General features: G+C 44.1%; 1 protein-coding gene across 1 annotated transcript; it reads right to left on the reverse strand.

Annotated features, from left to right (window-relative positions):
- Positions 1 to 3,847: 3,847 nt before the first annotated feature.
- ZSCAN20 (zinc finger and SCAN domain containing 20) lies at positions 3,848 to 19,903 on the reverse strand (the record flags this gene model as incomplete). Its single annotated transcript, XM_082671437.1, has 7 exons — positions 3,848 to 5,106; positions 5,678 to 6,103; positions 13,368 to 14,060; positions 15,481 to 15,565; positions 15,843 to 15,919; positions 16,261 to 16,447; positions 19,487 to 19,903. 7 exons carry the CDS (start codon positions 19,901 to 19,903, stop codon positions 3,848 to 3,850), a joined length of 3,144 nt encoding a protein of 1,047 aa, XP_082527563.1.
- Positions 19,904 to 21,374: the final 1,471 nt, after the last annotated feature.

Consider the following 21,374-nt stretch of genomic DNA (forward strand, 5'->3'; position numbering starts at 1 on the left):
AAACATGCAAATGGAACGGAGTGAACGGAGCGAATGGAGAAGAAGGCCTGGGCCCCAAGGCTGGGCTACAGAGACCCAGGGCGGCCTGGGGGACGAGACCTCCCGCCACCCACACGCACCCCGGACATCACTGCATTCATACTTCAAAGCCTCCGCACCCCCGGCCCCAAAGGGTATCACTCTTCTCCACAGACTGACTAAAGGGAGTCTTTTCTGCAGCCCGAAGGTGGAGAGCCATCCCCACTGCGGGCCCCAGACAGGATGAGGCAGGGAGAACCCAGGGTACCTGGCTGCTACATTTTCCAGCACAGGAGGACCGAGCTGCCTGACACTCCTTCAGGCTGGGGGCTGGGGGACACGTTAAAGCTGAGGCAGCCAGGACCGTGCCTTCAGCTGCTGGGGCCAAGGCGCAAGAACGGAAACAGGCATCTAAAGCAGCCCGGTCCCGCCTTTCCCTGCCGCTACCTTAGGGTCTGCCGCCTGCTGAGTCTGTGGAATGAGTCTTGGTGGTACCCTTTAGTCACCTCCAAGGAGCCAATGCCCTTCCTGGGGTGGAGGGTACAGAAATCAAGGAAGGAGATGCAGCTCACACAAAACACCTTCCCAGGGAGGCAGGTGCCGCTTCTGTCTCCCATGACCAGGGTCTCACCTGTGGCCACGCAGGCTGAGAAACCACCCATTCTGCAGAGTGAATCTACTTCCCAAGAGCAGACTGACAGTAACAAGGCTCGGGGTGTGTCAAACCAGATGTCGGTTTATTTGAGCAGCAAAGACCTGTTGGAGGATGTCTGGGTGCCCTGGCAGAGTGATGGGTCGGGCCCCAAACATGGAAGCCACCTGAAAGGGAACTTCTTCCAAAGGAAGAGTCAGGTACACAAGGAGAGAAGGTCCTCCTGGGCCACTTTCTCTCCTGGCCCACAATGCCCTCGATTTCATGGCTGAACCTGAGTTACGAGAAAGGACCAATAGGTCATAAACATCAAAACTGTTCACTTGAGAACATGAGACACCAGCACACTTCCAAGAGCAGGGGAACGGGTGATGCTTGGGAGGGGAGAGGGCCATTATCTCACTTCTACACAGAGCTCAGCTTGGCTTCTACAGGGAAGCTTCCAGGAAATTCAGAACTACATTGACAATTCCGGTGTCAGCAGCGATTGAGGCAGTGCCCGAAAGTTGGCTGGAGTGCGCAGGAGGTGGTGGGACTGGGGGGTAGTCTAGATCTCCTCTGAGGGGCATCTTCCTCTACACGTGGTGCTTCTCCAGTTCTGTCCCGGGCCCAGCCTTTCTGTGACTTGAACATGAAGGTAACTCCCAAGCATACAGATAACTGTCTAGTCCTAACCTCCCCCCAGCTTCAGGCCCAGATATCCAAATGCCTCCTTCGTAGTGTATCGCCTCTTGGATGTCCCTAACCAAAATGGCCCAAATTAAACTTCTGATCTTCTGCCCTCCTGCCCTATCTCCACCTCCTCCTGTGATCCCAGTTCTGAATGACAGCAGGCTCCACCAGCCACCCAGGCATCCTGGCTCTCCTCTGCTGTCCTCAATTCTACCTGTGCAACCTCTCGAATCATCCCCTCCTCTTCAACGTCACCCCTGCTCTAGTTCGGACCCTCACATTTACCTGGAATATTGCAACAGTGTCCCAACAGGCTGTCCTAACTGCAGCATAGCCAGGTTCTGTTCAGCTATTAGGTTTCAACACCGCCCATCTGACCATGTACCCCTCAGCAGCCACGGGTCCTCCATGACCCATCCCCACACCCTTCTAATCTGAGCTAACACTCCTCATCTCCCAATTACACCCGAATAGAGCTAAGAAGTTATGGTCCCAGCCCCACCCTGAAGCCATGCTATTTCATACCACTTGGTCTTTCCCTGGACCTCCCTTCCCTTCCTCCAGGATCCTTCCTCTTGGCTCAGGTGGTTCCCTACTCATCATCCTACTGTTGCAGTTACTGACACCTGGTGGTTCAAAGCCAGGGCTCACTCATGGGCCCTGCTCCTCAAAGGTAAGGTGAGCCAGAAGAGGTAAACCGGGAAGGGGGTGATAGGCAGTGATCCGAGGTAAGCAGGTTCTTGGGAAGCCGAGGAAGGTGTGATAAGGTGTGATAAGCGTCGGTGGGAGCGCCAATCTCCCCACTGACTGCTTCACAGGCAGAGTTCCACTCTTCAAGGTTCCCTCACATCTACTATCTAATAGTACTTCCCAAGTTGATGAACGAGCCAGGGTATGAACGGCATTCCCAGTATCATAGGCGGATGTCAGGAGAGGGACGCTCCTTTAAAATCCTTTGGAAACCATAGTCCTTGGCCAACATTGTTTAACCCTCCTGAGGAGAAATCCTGGAGGCCAAAGCGCTGCGAACTAGGAAACCATCCTGTGTGAACCTTTCTGATTGAGCCTGTTGGAGCTGGAGGCTGGTCTTTATGGCCAACATTTAGACAGCACTGGGTAGGTCTGGGCCAAGATGGCTCAGAGTAAGAGCGCACCATGAACCTGGATTAAGCAATAGCCTTCAAAGCCCCCTCCGCGGCACTCCACACACACCACTCCTTCCACCCCACTTCTGCCTCAGCCTTGGCGCAAAGCTTCTGCTGTGCCTGGAGGGAAAGGGCCAGGGGGCCAACACACCAGGGTGAGTGAGCACTGGCCAGCAAGCCCAGGTTTCTTAAGGTTCAACCTACGATCCAGCCAAGTCTAACAGGAAGCAGGGCTGACCCCCTGAGAATAAGGGAAATTCTTAAAAACCCCATTTCCTTAGCCAAAACTGTATCTCATTGGAAGAAACATCACTTTGGCTACATTATTGTTCCCAATCTCAACTCACCTCTGTCTCTCACCCATATTATTGTGAAGATGGAAATTCACATCAAGTGCTTTGATGAGTTCAGCCTTGCTCAAAGCACATTGCCAACTGTGAACATCCCCAGTCCTTCAATCTTCTGGGATTCTCAATGTCCATATTTGTTAAAAACAGAACTCATAGGGAATTTTAACAGAAAATGTGGTCTACAAAGTGCTTTGGCACCTGAGTTACCTGCCCCAATGTGAAAGGGGATTCAGTGAAGCAGTGAAAGCACCTCAGGCCCTAGAGACAGAGCTGGTTGAATCCTGCCTCTGCCATTTTCAGATGTGTGACCCAAGCAAGTCACTTCTCTCTTCTGGGAAATGGGGAAAATATTAGTACCTCCTGGGGCTGCTGTGAGGAGTAAATGAGATGATGTGTACAAAGTGCTTAGCACAGAGCCTGCCCAAGAGCTCGACAGATGCTGGCTACTTTTGCTATTATTAATAATGATCTAGTAATGATGTCACTGTTGCTTCTACCCTTTGATAAGCTCATGGCGGCTGCTCTAGGCCACTGATTCTCAATTATGCCCCCATCACTGGAGAGTCTCAAAGTTCTCCCAGGAGGTTACGCCCCAACGGAAAATGGCCACGTATGAGAATTTGCCAACGTACACTGATGGGGCGTGTGTACATGTGGACGGTGTGAAGGCACAGCAAGGTCTAGAATCACTGCTCAGGATCACTGATTTACCTCTAATCCCCTCAGTTACCAGTCTGGCTCAAACACTGATAAAGCTCTTACACGACAGCAAATATAAGGGCAGCCTGAGGATTGTGTGGGGTTTTTTGCAGGAGAAAAAACACATTACACTTAAGAAAAGTGCCTTCAAATCTGGATCGTTAGCATTTGTAATTCACTTCCGAATTACCTGGACTGTACCAAGGTAAGTTCCCCAGGTACACGCTAATCTTAAAAATTGGGACAGTTTCTTTCTAGCATACGTCTTAGGATCTTGGGAGATTTAAATATACGTTTTTCTCTTTTGTCTCCTATGACACCTTCCCTCCTGCATGGGTTCTCCTGTGGGCACTGAAGTGGGAGCTGTTGTTGAAATCTTTGCCACACTCCATACACTTGTAGGGTTTCTCCCCGGTGTGGATTCTCTGGTGAATAATAAGACTGGAGCTCTGGTTAAAGCATTTCCCACACTCTCTGCACTTATAAGGTTTCTCTCCTGTGTGGATTCTCTGGTGGGTAATGAGGTTGGAACGGTCACGGAAGAACTTCCCACACTCGAGGCATCTGTAGGGCTTCTCTCCTGTGTGCACCCTCTGGTGTGTGATGAGCTTGGAACGCTCCCCGAAGCATTTCCCACAGTCCGCACACTCATACGGCTTCTCCCCAGTGTGGGTTCGCTGGTGGTTGGCCAGAGTGGAGCTCTTACTGAAGCTTTTCCCACATTCGGCACATCCATATGGTTTCTCTCCCGTGTGGATTCTTTGGTGACTGATGAGGGCAGAACTCTTGGAGAAGCTTCTTCCACATTCGGAACACTGATAAAGTTTATCCCCTGAGTTGGTGCTTTGCAGTCCAGGAGAATTCAAGTTCTTACTGGCACTCTGAGTTTGTTCCAGAGATGTCTCCTCTGCTGAGTTTCTCCAGTGAGCACTAAAGGATGGGCTCTGGCCAGAGTTTTTCCCAGGCTCACCACAGTGATCAGGATTTCCTCCCAAGTGGATTCTCTGATGTTTCAGAAGGTTTGAGCTCTGGGTGAAGCCTTCCCAACATTCCCCACATTTATAGGGTTTCACCCTTGTGTGCGTTCTCTGGTGGGTGATGAGATTGGAGTGGTCACTAAAGCTTTTCCCACATTCAAGGCATTTGTAGGGCTTCTCTCCAGTGTGGATTCTCTGATGGGTATTGAAGTTGGAGCGGTCACTAAAGCTTTTCCCACATTCAAGGCATTTGTAGGGCCTCTCACCTGTGTGTATCCGCTGGTGGGCAATTAACTGTGAATTCCGGCTGAACCTTTTCACGCACGTGTCACACTTGAAGGGTTTCTCTGCAAGGTACAGGCCTTGATGATCGATGAGTTTTTCTAAGTCCTCTTCAGAAGAACATTCTTCCCACTGATCCTGGGATGGATTTCCCCACTGCCCTTTACCTTCGTTTTCATTTTCACTGTCTTCCCCCCAATCATGAGGGTAGCAATCATCCTCTGCAGTACACTTTGATAAGGCTCCAGGCAAATCTTCAAAGATGTCTTGCTCTGAAATCTGGTCTTCACCCTCATGCCTCATCTCAAAACCTGAAAGAATGGACAGAAATGCATTCATTAGTTAGTGTTTATTTATACATATGGATCTTGTGTCTTGTGAATTTGGCTAACATGAATTTGTACTTATATTTTATATCTCACAGCTTATAAATGTGACTAACATGAAATTGATCAAGTTTCCGCGCACACATGCATTTCTGACCTGTAAAGCTTAGGAACAGAGTTTGGGACATGCTAACTCCACCAAGGGAGCCGTAAGCCCCAGCCCAAGCAGCCAGCTGTCAGTCTCCCTGGCCAGCTACCCTATCCCACTACTGAACAATGAACACTTTCTTCTGGTACATTCAGTATGGCCTATGTCATATGAGATTGAATAAACTCTATAACTTCCCAGATGAATCCAAGTAAAATCTAGACTGACTACTTTTCTTATTTAGGGGATTACACTAAGCTAGAGACTGGATAATCTCAGCGAAGCACAAATCCTTAACTTATTCAATTTCATTCTCTCTTTTAGTTCAGAGAAAAGAAATGTGCCTGGCTTCCACACTCTCTCTGCATGCTTGCAGATTTTGTGGACATCTAATTACTCCAAGCTTACCAGTGTCTGGGGTTTTAGGACCTGGGGTTGGAGATCTGATGGCATCTTCACCTGCCATTTCATCCCAGGCCTCCTGGTTGACAACCTGGGTACCACTCTCCCCAGAAGTAGGAAGACCCACTGCCTCCTTGCTGGTCCCCATGTCTCTAACCGCAGTCCGAGCCCTCATCAGCGAGTCCAGCTCCTCATAGAAGGGGCAGGTCCCAGGTGGGTGGCTGCTCTTGGCTTTTCGGTAGCTTCGAAGGAGGTTTTTGAATCTGTAGCGACACTGCTCCAGGGTCCGCAGGAAGCCCTGTGCACACAGCCGCTCTGCAATGGCCCGGTACACCTGGCTGTTCTGGTGACAAGTGCGAAGCTTCTCAGAGAATGGGGACTCACTGAGAATGGTCAGGAAGGCCTTGGTCTCCTCGTAGCCCCAGTGCACACCTGCTGTCAGGAGTGAAGAGTTCAGAATTGAGAGACTTGATGAGATTTGCCTAGGTCATCAGGGATGGGGTCACCTGCCCTGCTAAACACCTAGGCACTCTGGAAATCGTCCAGGTGCCTGGCACACCAGCAAAGAATATACCCTTGTTTCTCAAGGCTGTGCCAGGGCTTCCCATCCCCACCCCCTTCTAAGAGACTCTATTAACATTTAAGAGTCTTGGCTAAAGGGGAGGATTTAAGTGGCCATATTATACCAGTTGACCCACGTTCCTGGCTTCAGCTGATTGGTTCAGGGAAAGGCCTGTAACTGAGATACAAGACACTGTCTCTGTACCCATTCAATACATGTGCTCTACTTTATTTATTTATTTATTGGGGGTTTTTTTGGTTTTTAAAATTTTTATTTATTTTTTTAAACACCAGATTCTTATTAGTTATCCATTTTATACATATTAGTGTATACATGTCAATCCCAATCTCCCAATTCATCCCACCACCACCCCCCAACACCACCACTTTCCCCTCTTGGTGTCCATACGTTTGTTCTCTGCATCTGCGTCTCAATTTCTGCCCTGCAAACCAGTTCATCTGTACCATTTTTCTAGGTTCCACATATATGCATTAATATACCATATTTGTTTTTCTCTTTCTGACTTACTTCACTCTGTATGACAGTCTCTAGATCCATCCATATCTCTACAAATGATCCAATTTCATTCCTTTTTATGGTTGAGTAATATTCCATTGTATATATGTACCACATCTTCTTTACTCCTTCATCTGTAGATGGGCATTTAGGTTGCTTCCATGTTCTGGCTATTGCAAATAGTGTTGCAATGAACATTGGGGTGCATGTGTCTTTTTGAATTATGGTTTTCTCTGGGTATATGCCCAGTAGTGGGATTGCTGGGTCATATGGTAATTCCATTTTTAGTTTTTTAAGGAACCTCCATACTGTTCTCCATAGTGGCTGTATCAATTTTTATTCCCACCAACAGGGCAAGAGGGTTCCCTTTTCTCCACACTCTCTCCAGCATTTGTTGTTTGTAGATTTTCTGATGATGCCCATTCTAACTGGTGTGAGGTGATACCTCATTGTAGTTTTGATTTCCATTTCCCTAATAATTAGTGATGTTGAGCAGCTTTTCCTGTGCTTCTTGGCCATCTGTATGTCTTCTTTGGAGAAATGTCTATTTAGATCTTCTGCCCATTTTTGGATTGGGTTGTTTGTTTTTTTAATATTGAGCTGAATGAGCTGTTTATATATTTTGGAGATTAATCCTTTGTCCATTGATTCATTTGCAAATATTTTCTCCCATTCTGAGGGCTGTCTTTTCATCTTGTTTGTAGTATCCTTTGCTTTGCAAAAACTTTTAACTTTCATTAGGTCCCATTTGTTTATTTTTGGTTTTATTTCCATTATTGTAGGAGGTGGATGAAAAAAGATCTTGCTGTGATTTATGTCAAAGAGTGTTCTTCCTATGCTTTCCTCTAAGAGTTTTATAGTGTCCGGTCTTACATTTAGGTCTCTAATCCATATTGAGTTTATTTTTGTGTATGGTGTTAGGGAGTGTTCTAATTTCATTCTTTTACATGTAGCTGTACAGTTTTCCCAGCACCACTTATTGAAGAGACTGTCTTTTCGCCATTGTATATCCTTGCCTCCTTTGTCATATTTTAGTTGACCACAGGTGCGTGGTTTTATCCCTGGGCTTTCTATCTTATTCTATTGATCTATATTTCTGTTTTTGTGCCAGTACCATATTGTCTTGATTATTGTAGCTTTGTTGTATAGTCTGAAGTCCAAGAGCCTGATTCCTCCAGCTCCGTTTTTTTCCTTCAAGACTGCTTTGGCTATTCAGGGTCTTTTGTGTCTCCATACAAATTTTAAGAGTGTTTGTTCTAGTTCTGTAAAAAATGCCCTTGGTAATTTGATAGGGATTGCATTGAATCTGTAGATTGATTTGAGTAGTATAGTCATTTTCACAATACTGATTCTTCCAATCCAAGAACATGGCATATCTCTCCGTCTGTTTGTATCATCTTTAATTTCTTGCAACAGTGTCTTATAGTTTTCTGCATACAGGTCTTTTGTCTCCCTAGGTAGGTTTATTCCTAGGTATTTTATTCTTTTTGTTACAATTGTAAATGGGAGTGCTTCCTTAATTTCTCTTTCACATTTTTCGTCATTAGTGTACAGGAATGCAAGAGATTTTTCTGCATTAATTTTGTATCCTGTGACTTTACCAAATTCATTGATTAGCTCTAGTAGTTTTCTGGTGGCATCTTTAGGATTCTTTATATATAGTATCATGTCATCTGCAAACAGTGACAGTTTTACTTCTTCTTTTCCAATTTGTATTCCTTTTATTTCTTTTTCTTATCTGATTGCCATGGCTAGGACTTCCAAAACTATGTTGAATAATAGTGGTGAGAGTGGGTATCCTTGTCTTGTTCCTGATCTTAGAGGAAATGGTTTCAGTTTTTCACCATTGAGAATGACGTTTGCTGTGGGTTTGTCATATATGGCCTTTATTATGTTGAGGTAGGTTCCCTCTATGCCCACTTTCTGGAGAATTTTTATTATAAATCGGTGTTGAATTTTGTCAAAAGCTTTTTCTGCATCTATTAAGATGATCATACGGTTTTTCTTTTTCAATTTGTTAATGTGGTGTATCACATTGATTGATTTGCATATATTGAAGAATCCATGCATCCCTGGGATAAATCCCACTTGATCATGGTGTATGATCCTTTTAACGTGTTGTTGGATTCTGTTTGCTAGTATTCTGTTTGCTACTTGAGGATTTTTGCATCGATATTCATCAGTGATTTTGGTCTGCAATTTTCTTTATTTGTGATATCTTTCTCTGGTTTTGGTATCAGGGTGATGGTGGCCTCATAGAACGAGTTTGGGAGTGTTCCTTCCTCTGCAATTTTTTGGAAGAGTTTGAGAAGGATGGGTGTTAGCTCTTCTCTAAATGTTTGACAGAATTCACCTGTGAAGCCATCTGGTCCTGGACTTTTGTTTGTTGTAAGGTTTTTAATAACAGGTTTAATTTCATTACTTGTGATTGGTCTGTTCATATTTTCTATTTCTTCCTGGTTCAGTCTTGGAAGGTTATACCTTTCTAAGAATTTTGTCCATTTCTTCCAGGTTGTCCATTTTATTGGCATAGAGTTGCTTGTAGTAATCTCTTAGGATGCTTTGTATTTCTGCGGTGTCTGTTGTAACTCCTCTTTTTTCATTTCTAATTTTAATGATTTGAGTCCTCTCGCTCTTTTTCTTGATGAGTCTGACTAATGGTTTATCAATTTTGTTTTTCTTCTCAAAGAACCAGCTTTTAGTTTTATTGATCTTTGCTATTGTTTTCTTGGTTTCTATTTCATTTATTTCTGTTCTGATCTTTATGATTTCTTTCCTTCTGCTAACTTTGGGTTTTGTTTGTTCTTCTTTCTCTAGTTCTTTAGGTGGAAGGTTAGATTGTTTATTTGAGATGTTTGCTGACTCTTGAGGTAGGATTGTATTGCTATAAACTTCCCTCTTAGAACTGCTTTTGCTGCATCACATAGGTTTTGGATTGTCGTATTTTCATTGTCATTTGTTTCTAGGTATTTTTTGATTTCCTCTTTGATTTCTTCAGTGATCTCTTGGTTATTTAGTAACGTATTGTTTAGCCTTCATCCGTTTGTGTTTTTCATGTTTATTTCCCTTAATTGATTTCTGATCGCATAACGTTGTGGTCAGAAAAGATGCTTGATATGATTTCAATTTTCTTACATTTACTGAGGCTTGATTTGTGACCCAAGATGTGATCAATCCTGGAGAATGTTCCATGTGCACTTGAGAAGAAAGTGTAATCTGCTGTTTTTGGATGCAATGTCCTATTAATATCAATTAAATCTATCTGGTCTATTGTGTCATTTAAAGCTCTTGTTTCCTTATTAATTTTTTGTTTGGATGATCTGTCCATTGGTGTAAGTGAGGTGTTAAATTCCCCCACTATTATTGTGTTATTGTCAATTTCCTGTTTTATAGCTGTTAGCAGTTGCCTTATGTATTGAGGTGCTCCAATGTTGGGTGCATTTATAATTTTTATATCTTCTTCTTGGATTGATCCCTTGATCATTATGTAGTGTCCTTCTTTGTCTCTTGTAACATTCTTTACTTTAAAGTCTATTTTGTCTGATATGAGTATTGCCACTCCAGCTTTCTTTTGATTTCCATTTGCATGGAATATCTTTTTTCCATCCCCTCACTTTCAGTCTGTATGTGTCCCTAGGTCTGAAATGGGTCATTGGTAGACAGCATGTATATGGGTCTTGTTTTTGTATCCATTCAGCGAGCCTGTGTCTTTTGGTGTCTTTAATCCATTCATGCTTAAGGTAATTATCGATATGTATGTTCCTATTACCATTTTCATAATTGTTTGGGGTTTGTTTTTATAGGCCCTTTTCTTCTCTTGTGTTTCCCACTTAGAGAAGTTCATTTAGCATTTGCTGTAGGGCTGGTTTGGTGGTGCTGAATTCTCTTAGCTTTCACTTGTCTGTAAAGCTTTTGATTCTTAGCTTTTGCTTGTCTGTAAAGCTTTTGATTTATCCATCGAATCTGAATGAGATCCTTGCCAGGTAGAGTAATCTTGGTTCTAAGTTCTTCCCTTTCATCACTTTAAGAATGTCATGCCACTCCCTTCTGGCTTGTAGAGTTTCTGCTGAGAAATCAGCTGTTAACTTTATGGGAGTTCCCTTGTATGTTATTTGTCGTTTTTCCCTTGCTGCTTTCAATAATTTTTCTTTGTCTTTAATTTTTGCCAAATTGATTACTATGTGTCTCGGCGTGTTTCTCCTTGGGTTTATCCTGTATGGGACTCTCTGCGCTTCCTAGACTTGGGGGGCTACTTCCCTTCCCATGTTAGGGAAGTTTTTGAGTATAATCTCTTCAAATATTTTCTCGGGTCCTTTCTCTCTCTCTTCTCCTTCTGGGACCCCTATAATGTGAATGTTGTTGTGTTTAATGTCCCAGAGGTCTCTTAGGCTGTCTTCATTTCTTTTCATTCTTTTTTCTTTATTCTGTTCCACAGCAGTGAATTCCACCACTCTGTCTTCCAAGTCACTTATCCGTTCTTCTGCCTCAGTTATTCTGCTACTGGTTCCTCCTAGTGTATTTTTCATTTCAGTTTTTGTATTGTTCATCTCTGTTTGTTTGTTCTTTAATTCTTCTAGGTCTTTGTTAAACATTTCTTGCATCTTCTCGATCTTTGTCTCCATTCTTTTTCTGAGGTCCTGGATCATCTTCACTATCATTAGTATGAATTCTTTTTCTGGAATGTTGCCTATCTCCACTTCATTTAGTTGTTTTTCTGTGGTTTTATCTGGTTCCTTCATCTGGTACATAACCCTCTGTCTTTTCATCTTATCTATCTTTCTGTGAATGTGGTCTTTGTTCCACAGGCTGAAGGACTGTAGTTCTTCTTGCTTCTATTTTCTGCCCGCTGGTGGATTAGGCTATCTAAGAGGCTTGTATAAGTTTACTCTCTACTTTATGAATTGCCTTTTTAACAAACATGGGAACTGAGAATCCCTAAAGACATAAGTGGACTCCAGATAATCTTACAATAGAGTCCAACTGAGATCCCTTTCCTCTTTTGTGGAAGAAGGAAAAGGAGGTGGTCTATTTTCATTTCCTCTGCATCTACATGATGCAACCAGGGAGGCAGCATGGTGGAGGGAAAACCAAATAAAATTGGAGGTGGGATCCCTGGGCTCTGGTCTCGACACTTCACAGCTTGGGCTTCTGTATTTCCAGTTTTACAGGGACTGGGTGTTTCCCTAGCATCAGCTGTTCAAGTATATACTGTCATGATTTCTGCTCTATCTATTAAATATTTCACTCAACATCTTTCTTTGCCTAAATTTACTATTTGTGAAATCACCTGTTGATGTGCTCATACACATTAAAATTAAAAGTTCACTCAGGTAACACTTATGATCATCCCCATACTACCAGTGACACACTCTGGGAAATACTGAATTAGCTCTTTAAGGTCGCTTAAGGTTTTAAAAGTGTTTGCTTCTTTTTGCACAGCAAAGTAAACCACCAACAAAAGGAAAAGACAAACTACTGAATGCGAGAAAATATTTGCAAATGATATGACCAATAAGGGATTAATATCCAACATATATAAAAAAGCATAGGTCAAAATAGCAAATAATTTAAAAAATGTGCAGAAGAACTGAATAGACATTTTTCCAAAGAAGAAATGCAGGTGGCCAACATGCACATGAAAAGATGCTCAATATTGCTAATCATCAGGGAAATGCAAATCAAAGCTATAATGAGATATCACCTCACACCTGTCAGAATGGCTGGTATCAAATAGTCTACAAATAACAAATATTGGCGAGGATGTGGAAATAAGGGAACCCTAGTGTACACTGTTTGTGGGAATGTAGATTGGTGCAGCCACTGTGGAAAACAGTATGGAGGTGTCTCAAAAAACTAAAAATAGAACTACCATGTGACCCAGCAATTCCACTCCTGGGTATATATCCAAAAAAACAAAGAAACTAATTTGAAAAGATACATACACCCCAATACTCATAGCAGAACTATTTATAATTGCAAAGACATGGAAACGACCTAAATGTCTGTCAACAGATGAATGGGTAAAGAAGATGTGGAATATATATATACAATGGAATACTATTCAGCCATAAAAATGAACAAAATTTTGCCATTTGCAGCAACGTGAATGGATTTGGAGAGCATTATGCTAAGTGAAATAAGTTCAGAAGAGAAAGATAAATACTGTATGTTATCACTTATATGTGGAATCTAAAAAATAGAACAAACTGGTGAATATAACAAAAAAGAAGCAGACTCACAGATATAAGAGAGCAAACTAGTAGTTACCAGTGGGGAGGGGCAAATACATGGGTGGGGAATGGGAGGTACGAACTATTAGGCGTAAGATAAGTCAAGGATGTATTGCACAACATGGGGAATATAGCCAATAATTTTGTAATAACTTTAAATGGAAAGTAACCTTTAAAAATTGTAAAAAAATTAAAAAAAAAATTTAAGTGTTTGCTTCTATAACTAAGAAAACTCAAACAAGCAGAACTGATCATAGGAGAGAAAACAGGAGCTTGAGGATGACCTACTCTAGCAGCATCACTCCAGACTGTGCCCTGAACTACAGAGCAGAGGTTTGGTTGGTGAGAGGATTGGAATCTGGATCCGATTAAGCCCCAATGTTCTTACCAATACGACTCTGGAGCAGAGCTGGGCCCCCTGGAATCCTGGGTCTGTGGACGAACTCTTCAGTGGCCAGGTGACTGTCAACACCATTACAGTCGTCCGTTGTTTCCTCAGGCTCCCAGCCCCCTTCCTCCTGCTCATCCACCTCCATGTCACTGTCCCCCAGCCTGGGGAGAGCCATAGCCTCTCCTGGGCCATCTGAGGCTCTGATGGCCGTCCGAGCCCTCACCAGGGCCTCCAGCTCCTCATAGAAGGGGCAGGTCCCCGGCGGGTGGCTGCTCTTGGCTTTCCGGTAATTCCGTAGGAGATTTTTGACTCTGTAGCGACACTGCTCCAGGGTCCGCAGGAAGCCCTGTGCCCTCAGCCTTTCTGCAATGGCCCGGTACACCTGGCGGTTCTGGTGACAAGTCCGGAGTTTTTCAGAAAAAGGAGACTCACTCAAAATTGCCAGGAAAGTCTTAGTCTCCTCATAGCTCCAGTGCACACCTGATACTTTCACATCCTCCACGTCCCACTGATATCGTTCTTCCCAGGCCTTGGAATCTCTCCAGGCCAATGCCTGAGCTGGTTTTGTCTGCTCAGTATCCCAGCTGTAATCTTCAGGGTTCTTTTGTCCAGAATTTACAAATCTTGGACCCCAAAATTCTGGTCCTTGCTCTTGCTGGGAGATGATGGTTCGTTTTGAAACTGGAACTCCTATACAAAAGGAAGAAAAGACATGATTAAGTAGAAATGATCTGTTGAGCAAGGCGTTTGTCTAAGAAGTCCTTGAAACATTTGCCTGCAAGAAACTAAAGAGAAATTCCCAAGCTAATCCCTTAAGAAGTCTGGAAAGAAAGGGAGAGGTAACTAGAGGTAATCTCATCAGAAATATATTGACCTGTATGCTTTGTTCATTTGCTTTTTGGTTGGTGTTATGAAATACATCATGCAAAAGAGTCACTGTTACTGGTTCACAGATGGGCACATGCCCTAAATTAGTCAAATCAGAATAAATTTAACAGTTGGAGGAAAGGTTATGTGTGGTGTGAGTCTCTCTTGCTAGGAACTTGAGGTCTCAAATGCCATTGGCATCCACCTTTTGCCTATGACAAAAAATACCTTTAATATGAAGCTGACACAAAGAATGGCAGAGCAGACAGAAAGAAAGAACCCAGGTCCGCTGTGAAGTTGCTGAGCCAATATGTACTGTGGTTGGAGCATACCCTCCTCTGGACTTCCAATACTGTGAGAAAATAAATTTCCATATTTCTCAAAACACTTAGCTGTGTTTAAAGGACAAATGTCCCAATAGCTCCCAACCACAGCAAATAGGAAGGCTTTAATTAAAATAGATATTTGAAGAAAACTAGATGAAAGAGTTTAGAGCTAAAAGAGGCTTAAGGATTCTGTAGTTCAGCATTTCCCAAAGGTTGTTCCTTTGAAAACTATTTTCCCCAGATATCATGTGTAAAAAGGGCACACTTTTCATCATGTGTAAAAAGGATACAGTGCCCAGCAAGTAGCCAACAGCTCCTAGTGTCTTACTTTACTGCCGTGAGTCAGACCTGCCACTGTCTCTCTACCTTATCCCACTCTCACGTCTAACTCTCCTCTTACTGATCCCAGGCTCCATGGGGAAATGTTCATTATTGTTTGACTTCCTGTGAAAATGTGCCTAAAGAGAAAGGGGTCTGTGCTGGTCATAAGGGCTTCAAGTATTTTGAGCCCTGTGATATTTATTTCTCATTGTAGTTTAAACACGTCAGTCTCCTGGGCTTAGTTCACTTGACTCTGCCCCGAGAGATGGACCTTGTTTGATGCTGAAAAGACTGGGTTTCTGGGCCAGCAGGCTGGGCGCAGCCCTGGGACGGTGGTGAATGTACTAAGGAAATAAAAGATAATGAGCGCTGAGAGGGCAGGCTCTTGGCAGCCAGCCTGCCGGCCCAGAAAACCACGCCCCACACCCCGTCCCTGCTGCCACAGTGCTGGCCACAAAGAGCACGTCTTCTCCCTAGGTCTGAAATTCCAGAGACTTCACAGAGCCATGAGTCTTAGGGAGTGATGAAACACTCCTTGGGAACTGAGCGTACTGGAAACCCGAGCGTATCTTATCCAGAGGGCACTGTTTCCTTACCCAGGGGCAGGCCGTTCCCACAGCTGTCTCCTGGGGGGTCCTTGCAGAACTCCTTCTCAGCGTGTCTGACGGGACCCAGGGCTTCCTGCGGGATGTACAACAGAAGGACGTCAAATGTCACTGACCCTTTAAAACAGCCTGGGAGTCCCACCAGGCCCCAGGAAATATAATGGACACAGCGACACCATGTGTGAGGCTAGCATCCTAAGGAGCAGCTTGACCCAGGAGAGACCCAGTGGACGGGGGATGAGGGGCAGAGGCTCGCACCCTGCACCCGACAGCAGGGCAGAGAGAGAAGAGAGGAGCAGGGCAAGGGCACAGGAGAAGTAATGACAGGAAAGGAGGAACAAACAGCAGCTTACCTGAGACTCCACTGTCACCTCCCAATCTCCAACGCTTCCCATCTTTGGTAGAGTAGGGACTCGGGGAGTGAGGACAGCTGAGGAGGAGAAAATATCTCTGAAACCCAAGCTCTGGTTCTCAAAAAACCACCTCCCTCTCAGGTCCAGCTTTCCTAAACCCTTGCTTGGATCAAACTGAGACTATTCCTGCAGCCAGCGCAGACTTCCACTTTCTTTCCTTCTAGAGTATCTAGCTCCTAAGCTGCCATGTGTGAGATGTCAGCCCTGAACTCCTACGATCACCAGCCTGCCCCAGGCCCAGCCTGAACCTGCTACATGATTCAGCTACAGTGGGGTATGCTAACACCATTGGGAGCTTCATCTTCTTACTTCTCAGGGTGTCCATCAGTCACTACTGTCCCTGACTCTTGGTACTCACCACTCTCTTTCAAGGGCTGTAGTGCCATCTTGGTGTCTAGACGCTTGGGAAGGTCAGGACATGGATTCTTCACCCACTGCTTCTGGGACTGTCCCTCGGGCCAGTGATCTGCTGTCCACAGCTGGAAGCTCTGAGATTCCTTCACTGTCTTTAAGGACCTGGTCTCTTCTGCACACAGTTCCAGTTCCTACACACAGACAGCCAAAATTCCCAACCATAAGTTCAATAACTGGTAGGGCAGGGCATGTTCTTTTGAGTACAGCTGTGGTTCAGAGGTTAACAGGCTCTTTTTAAAAACCAAAGATGGCTTAACGTTTGACGACAAAGCCATCAGACTAATTTCAGTAAACATACCAGCATTTATACCACCAAACGAGTACCTTCTATTCAACACAGAAAGGCTATGCAAGTGTCTAAATGAGGCCACTATTACTCAAAACATTTTTGAATCATAACAAGATAAATTATGTAAAATTTTTGTGACATTAAAATAAAGATAAAAGTTAACCAGGTATATGTTAAAAGGCAAAAGGAAGCATAAAAGCAGATACAACTATAACTCTAAATGTAATTGCTCTAAATATTCCTGCTGAAAGGCAAAGAAAATTCAAAGAATTGTTGATGGAATCTTAAAATGAAATGAAAGAATGTGCTGTTTCAGAAAGGCACATCTGATCTCAAAACAGAAAGATACGCAGGGATAAGGCACTGTAACTCAAAAAGAAAACAGAAGTGGCAATTTTAATTTCAATGTAGAAGTTTAGGCAAAAAAGTACTCAGAGATATGGAGAATATACATATAATAAAAGGAAATACTCAATTAAGAGATAACATTACCCAATTCAGCTCTATCAATCATAAAGCTAATTTCTTATCTCTCTCTCAATTGGTTCCAAATTCAGAGGTAGTGGTTGAGATGTTATTTCCTGGCCCTAAAACCCCAACAATAGAACAATCTCATTGTGTCACAGAAACACCTAACTTTAAAAAAAGTATTACAATTTTTTCAATAGGCATTTTCAATACTCACATCGTTCAAAAATAGAAAATATACACAAGGATATAATCAGTGAAAATACCCCATCCCCACCTGTCTCCATTCCACCTGCCCAGTATCTTCCTGGACTCCTCACCACAGGTAAACACGGTTCTTCTGCATCCTTTCAAGTTTCTTTATATACATGCAACTGTAAATATATTTTCTTATTTTCCCCATTTTTACACAAAAGATAGCAACTATATATATATACATTGCCCTGAACCTTATTATTTTTACCCAAAATAATATCCGTCTTCATCAAACTTTCTTATTGAGTTTGCCAAACTTCACTCCAAAAATCTTTTGGCCAATCTGAAAACTCAAATCCGCTCTCACAGAGAGGAACTTTGTCTTTGAGAAGATATATAAGAATGGGCCATGATCATCAAAAGCCATTCCCAGTGAGGGGACCCAACAATGTCCTGTGTGGTTCACAGAGAGAAAACACCTGTTTATCAACATTTTAAGAAAATAATAACTTTGTGTTCAAGATAAAAATAACTTTGTTATGGTTACAATCTTATAACCCACAGAAGTACTGTGGACTAGACTCAACAATAATCCTCACTCCCAGCCCTAGCTCCTCCAACTATTGCTACACCTAAGCAAAGATTCTCCTTCTATGGATGGTCATTGTAGACACAGAAAGAAGTAGATTCAAGTGACAATCAGGAGGCAAAAATTCAGTAGGATATTGGTTGGGGTAAGGTGAATTAAGAATCCATCAAATGTGGTACATATATACAATGGAATACTACTCAGCCATAAAAAAGAATGAAATAATGCCATCTGCAGCAACATGGATGCAACTAGAGATTATCATACTAAGCGAAGTAAGTCAGAAAGAGAAAGACAAATACCATACAATATTACTTATATATGGAATCTAAAATATGACATAAATGAACCTATCTACGAAGCAGAAACAGACTCACAGACATAAAGAACAGACTTGTGGTTGCCAAAGGGAGGGGAGTCAGGGGAGAGATGGATTGGGAGTTTGGGGTCAGCAGATGCAGACTATTATATATAGAATGGAAAAACAACAAGGTCCTACGGTATAGCACAGGGAACTATATTCAGTATCCTGTGATAAACCATAATGGAAAATAATATAAAAAAGAATGTATATATATGTATAACTGAGTCACTTTGCTGTAGAGCAGAAATTAACACAACATTGTAAATCAACTGTACTTCAGTAAAAAAAAAAATCCATCAAAAATGCCTGTGCACCACACTAAAACCTGCACATGGATGTGTATAGCCACTTTATTCACAATTGCCAAAACTTGGAAGCAACCAAGAGGTCCTTGAGTAGGTGAATAGACAAATAAACCATGGTACATCCAGACAATGGAATATTATTCAGCACTGAGAAGAAATGAGCTATCAAGCCATGAAAAGGCATGGAGGAACCTTAACGCACATTACAAATTGAAAAGAGCCAATCTGAAAAGGCTATACACTGTATGAGTCCAACTATATGACATTCTGGAAAAGGCAAAACTATGAAGATAGTAAAAAGATCTGTGGCTTTGTGGTTGCCAGAAATTAGGGGGAAAGGAGGGATGAATAGGTGGAGCACAGACGATTTTCAGGGCAGTGAAACGATTCTGTACGATACTATAATGGTGGACACAGGCCGTTATACATTTGTCCACATCCACAGAATGTACAGCACCCAGAGTGAACCCTAACATAAACATAGTCTGTATTTCTGTCTACCGACATTACTGCTGTAGGCATCCAAAGCGATCACATATGTAAAAAGATTCTGTTAAGTATAAAACACAATACAAATTAAATGTACTGTGAATACGGTACTGAGAGGCGGCTTAGAGCAGTGGTTACAAATCCTGGCTTCAGAATCAGACTGCCTGAATTCAAATCCTGCCTCTACCATCTAGTAGCCAGTGACCTTGAGCCAACTACCTTTCTCTTTCCCTTGCTTCAGTCTCCTCATGGGTAAAATTAGGCTAACGGTATCTATCTCATTTAACTGGTGACAGGATTAAATGAGTTAATACATGGAAAGCACTTAGTACAGTGCCTGGTACATGGCACTGTTCAATAAATGTCAGATGCTTGATAATATTATTATTGTGGTTTTGGCAATTATCAACCTAGCTGCAGCCCCACTACCTTGCCCGACCTGTTCCTTGGAGAACAGACTATTTGCCTCACCCGCTGTCCCGCGGCCCGCGCCTCTCGGTGCCAATCCTCCACCAGGGCCACCGCCTCCTCGCCACTCTCAGGGTGGCGCGCCTGTACCCAGGCCTGGACCTCCCTGGGTAAGATAGTCAGGAACTGCTCCAGCACCAGCAACTCCAGTATCTGCTCTTTGAGGCGGATCTCCGGCCTCAGCCAGTGACAGCAGAGTGCCCAGAGCTGGCTGAAGGCCTCGTGGGGTCCCGCCGCATCCCTGTACCGGAACTGCCTGAAGCGCTGGCGGGAGGCCTCGGGGCCAGGGACAGGGTCATGGTCCTTCTCCCGGGGTTGGGAGTCCGGTCTCCACGAGTCCTCCTCCAGCTTGACAATCAAGAGTTCTTCAGGCTCTGGTGGCGGGGAGGCCTGGGCCCGGGCTTCCAGGGCTACAGCCATGGTCTCGCCTGGAGGCCTCCTTTCAGCTGGCCGTCCTTGTCCAGCGTCTTCCTGCATCTGTAGTGTGTCCTCAAGGGGCTCCTGGGAGAGGAAATGCTCCCCCAGCCTCTGAAGGCAGAAAGACAAGGGACAGTGTGAGCAAGAGGACCAGCAGCCTCACCTTCCCCACTCCCCACACACCTTCCACTGCTCTGCGTGGGGTGGGACTGCTAAGAAACACCCTTTCCCGTAAGCAGGAAGTTAGTCCACAATCTTCCACCAAACCAGCCACCGGCACACCTTGGAGGAAGACAGCACAGTATTAAATCCTCCGGGACACCCTAAACGCCTGAGCTGGGCATCAAGGCTGCCATGATTGGTCCCAGCCCAGCCCTCCTCCCTCTACATGTGTCCCAAGTCTGACCTTCCCTCAAGTTGCTTTCCAAATGTCGCCCCCTCCATAAGGTCTTTCTTCCTGGGCCTTAAGCTTTCCTCTAAGAGTGCTCTCCTTGCAAAACCCCTCACTCTACACTCTCCCTTGGTCATCCCACCCACTTGCCATTTTTCACCATCTCTAAACTGATGACTCCCAAAACTCCAGCCGAGACCTGTCTCCAGACTCCAAAGTCCAACCACCTACAAGGCATTTCCACTTGACTCTTTCTTAGGCACCTCCAACTCAATGGGTCAAAAACTGAATTCATCATTTTCTCTTGAAAACCTTTCCCTCTTCTGGAGCTCTCCATCCAGTGAAGGCACCACCTTCCATCAAGGTACCCATGCCAGAAACGTGGTCATCATATTTTTCCAAATTTCCCACATCCATTCATCACCAAGCTGGGTCTTCTTGGCCTTCTCAGCATCTCCATCCCCAGCCAGTGTCACCTCCTTGTCCAAAAATACATCATGCTTTCACTTGATCAGCCCCCTAACTCATGTCCCTGCCTTCACTCCCCTCACCCCAACCCCTGATTCATTCTTCACACAACCAGATGAGATCAAAATCTGACCATGTCACTTCCCTGCTAAACACCCTCCACTGGCCTCCCATTGCCCTCAGGATAAAGGGCAAGCCTTGCCCAAGTCTCCACCTCATCTCTTGACCACGCTCCCACTTGGCAGGGTGTTTCAGGCACGGCTTGTGGCTCCTGCAACGGGCTGCCCTCTGAACCCTCCCACACGCCACCGTCTCCTTTGGGAACAGTCTCGTCCCTTCCTTCATGCAGCTGTTAGCTGAAATTGTACTTTTTCCAAGCAGCCCTCCCTGTGCCCTGAAACAAGATTCAATCCTCAGCCACATGCTCCCCTGCCACCTTAGGTGTTCTCTACCATTACCCTCATGATACTTCATTGTAATTATCTTACCCACTAGATCGTACGCTTCCTAAGGGACCTAGCACAGCACTCAGCACACAGAGGAAGCACTCAGTAACAGTGAAATAATGGCCAACTGATAACGGCGATGTGTCATGAAGCAAGGATTATAATTAAT

The sequence above is a fragment of the Grampus griseus genome (assembly GCF_964374135.1).
Source record: "Grampus griseus genome assembly, chromosome: 1".
NCBI lineage: Eukaryota > Metazoa > Chordata > Mammalia > Artiodactyla > Delphinidae > Grampus > Grampus griseus.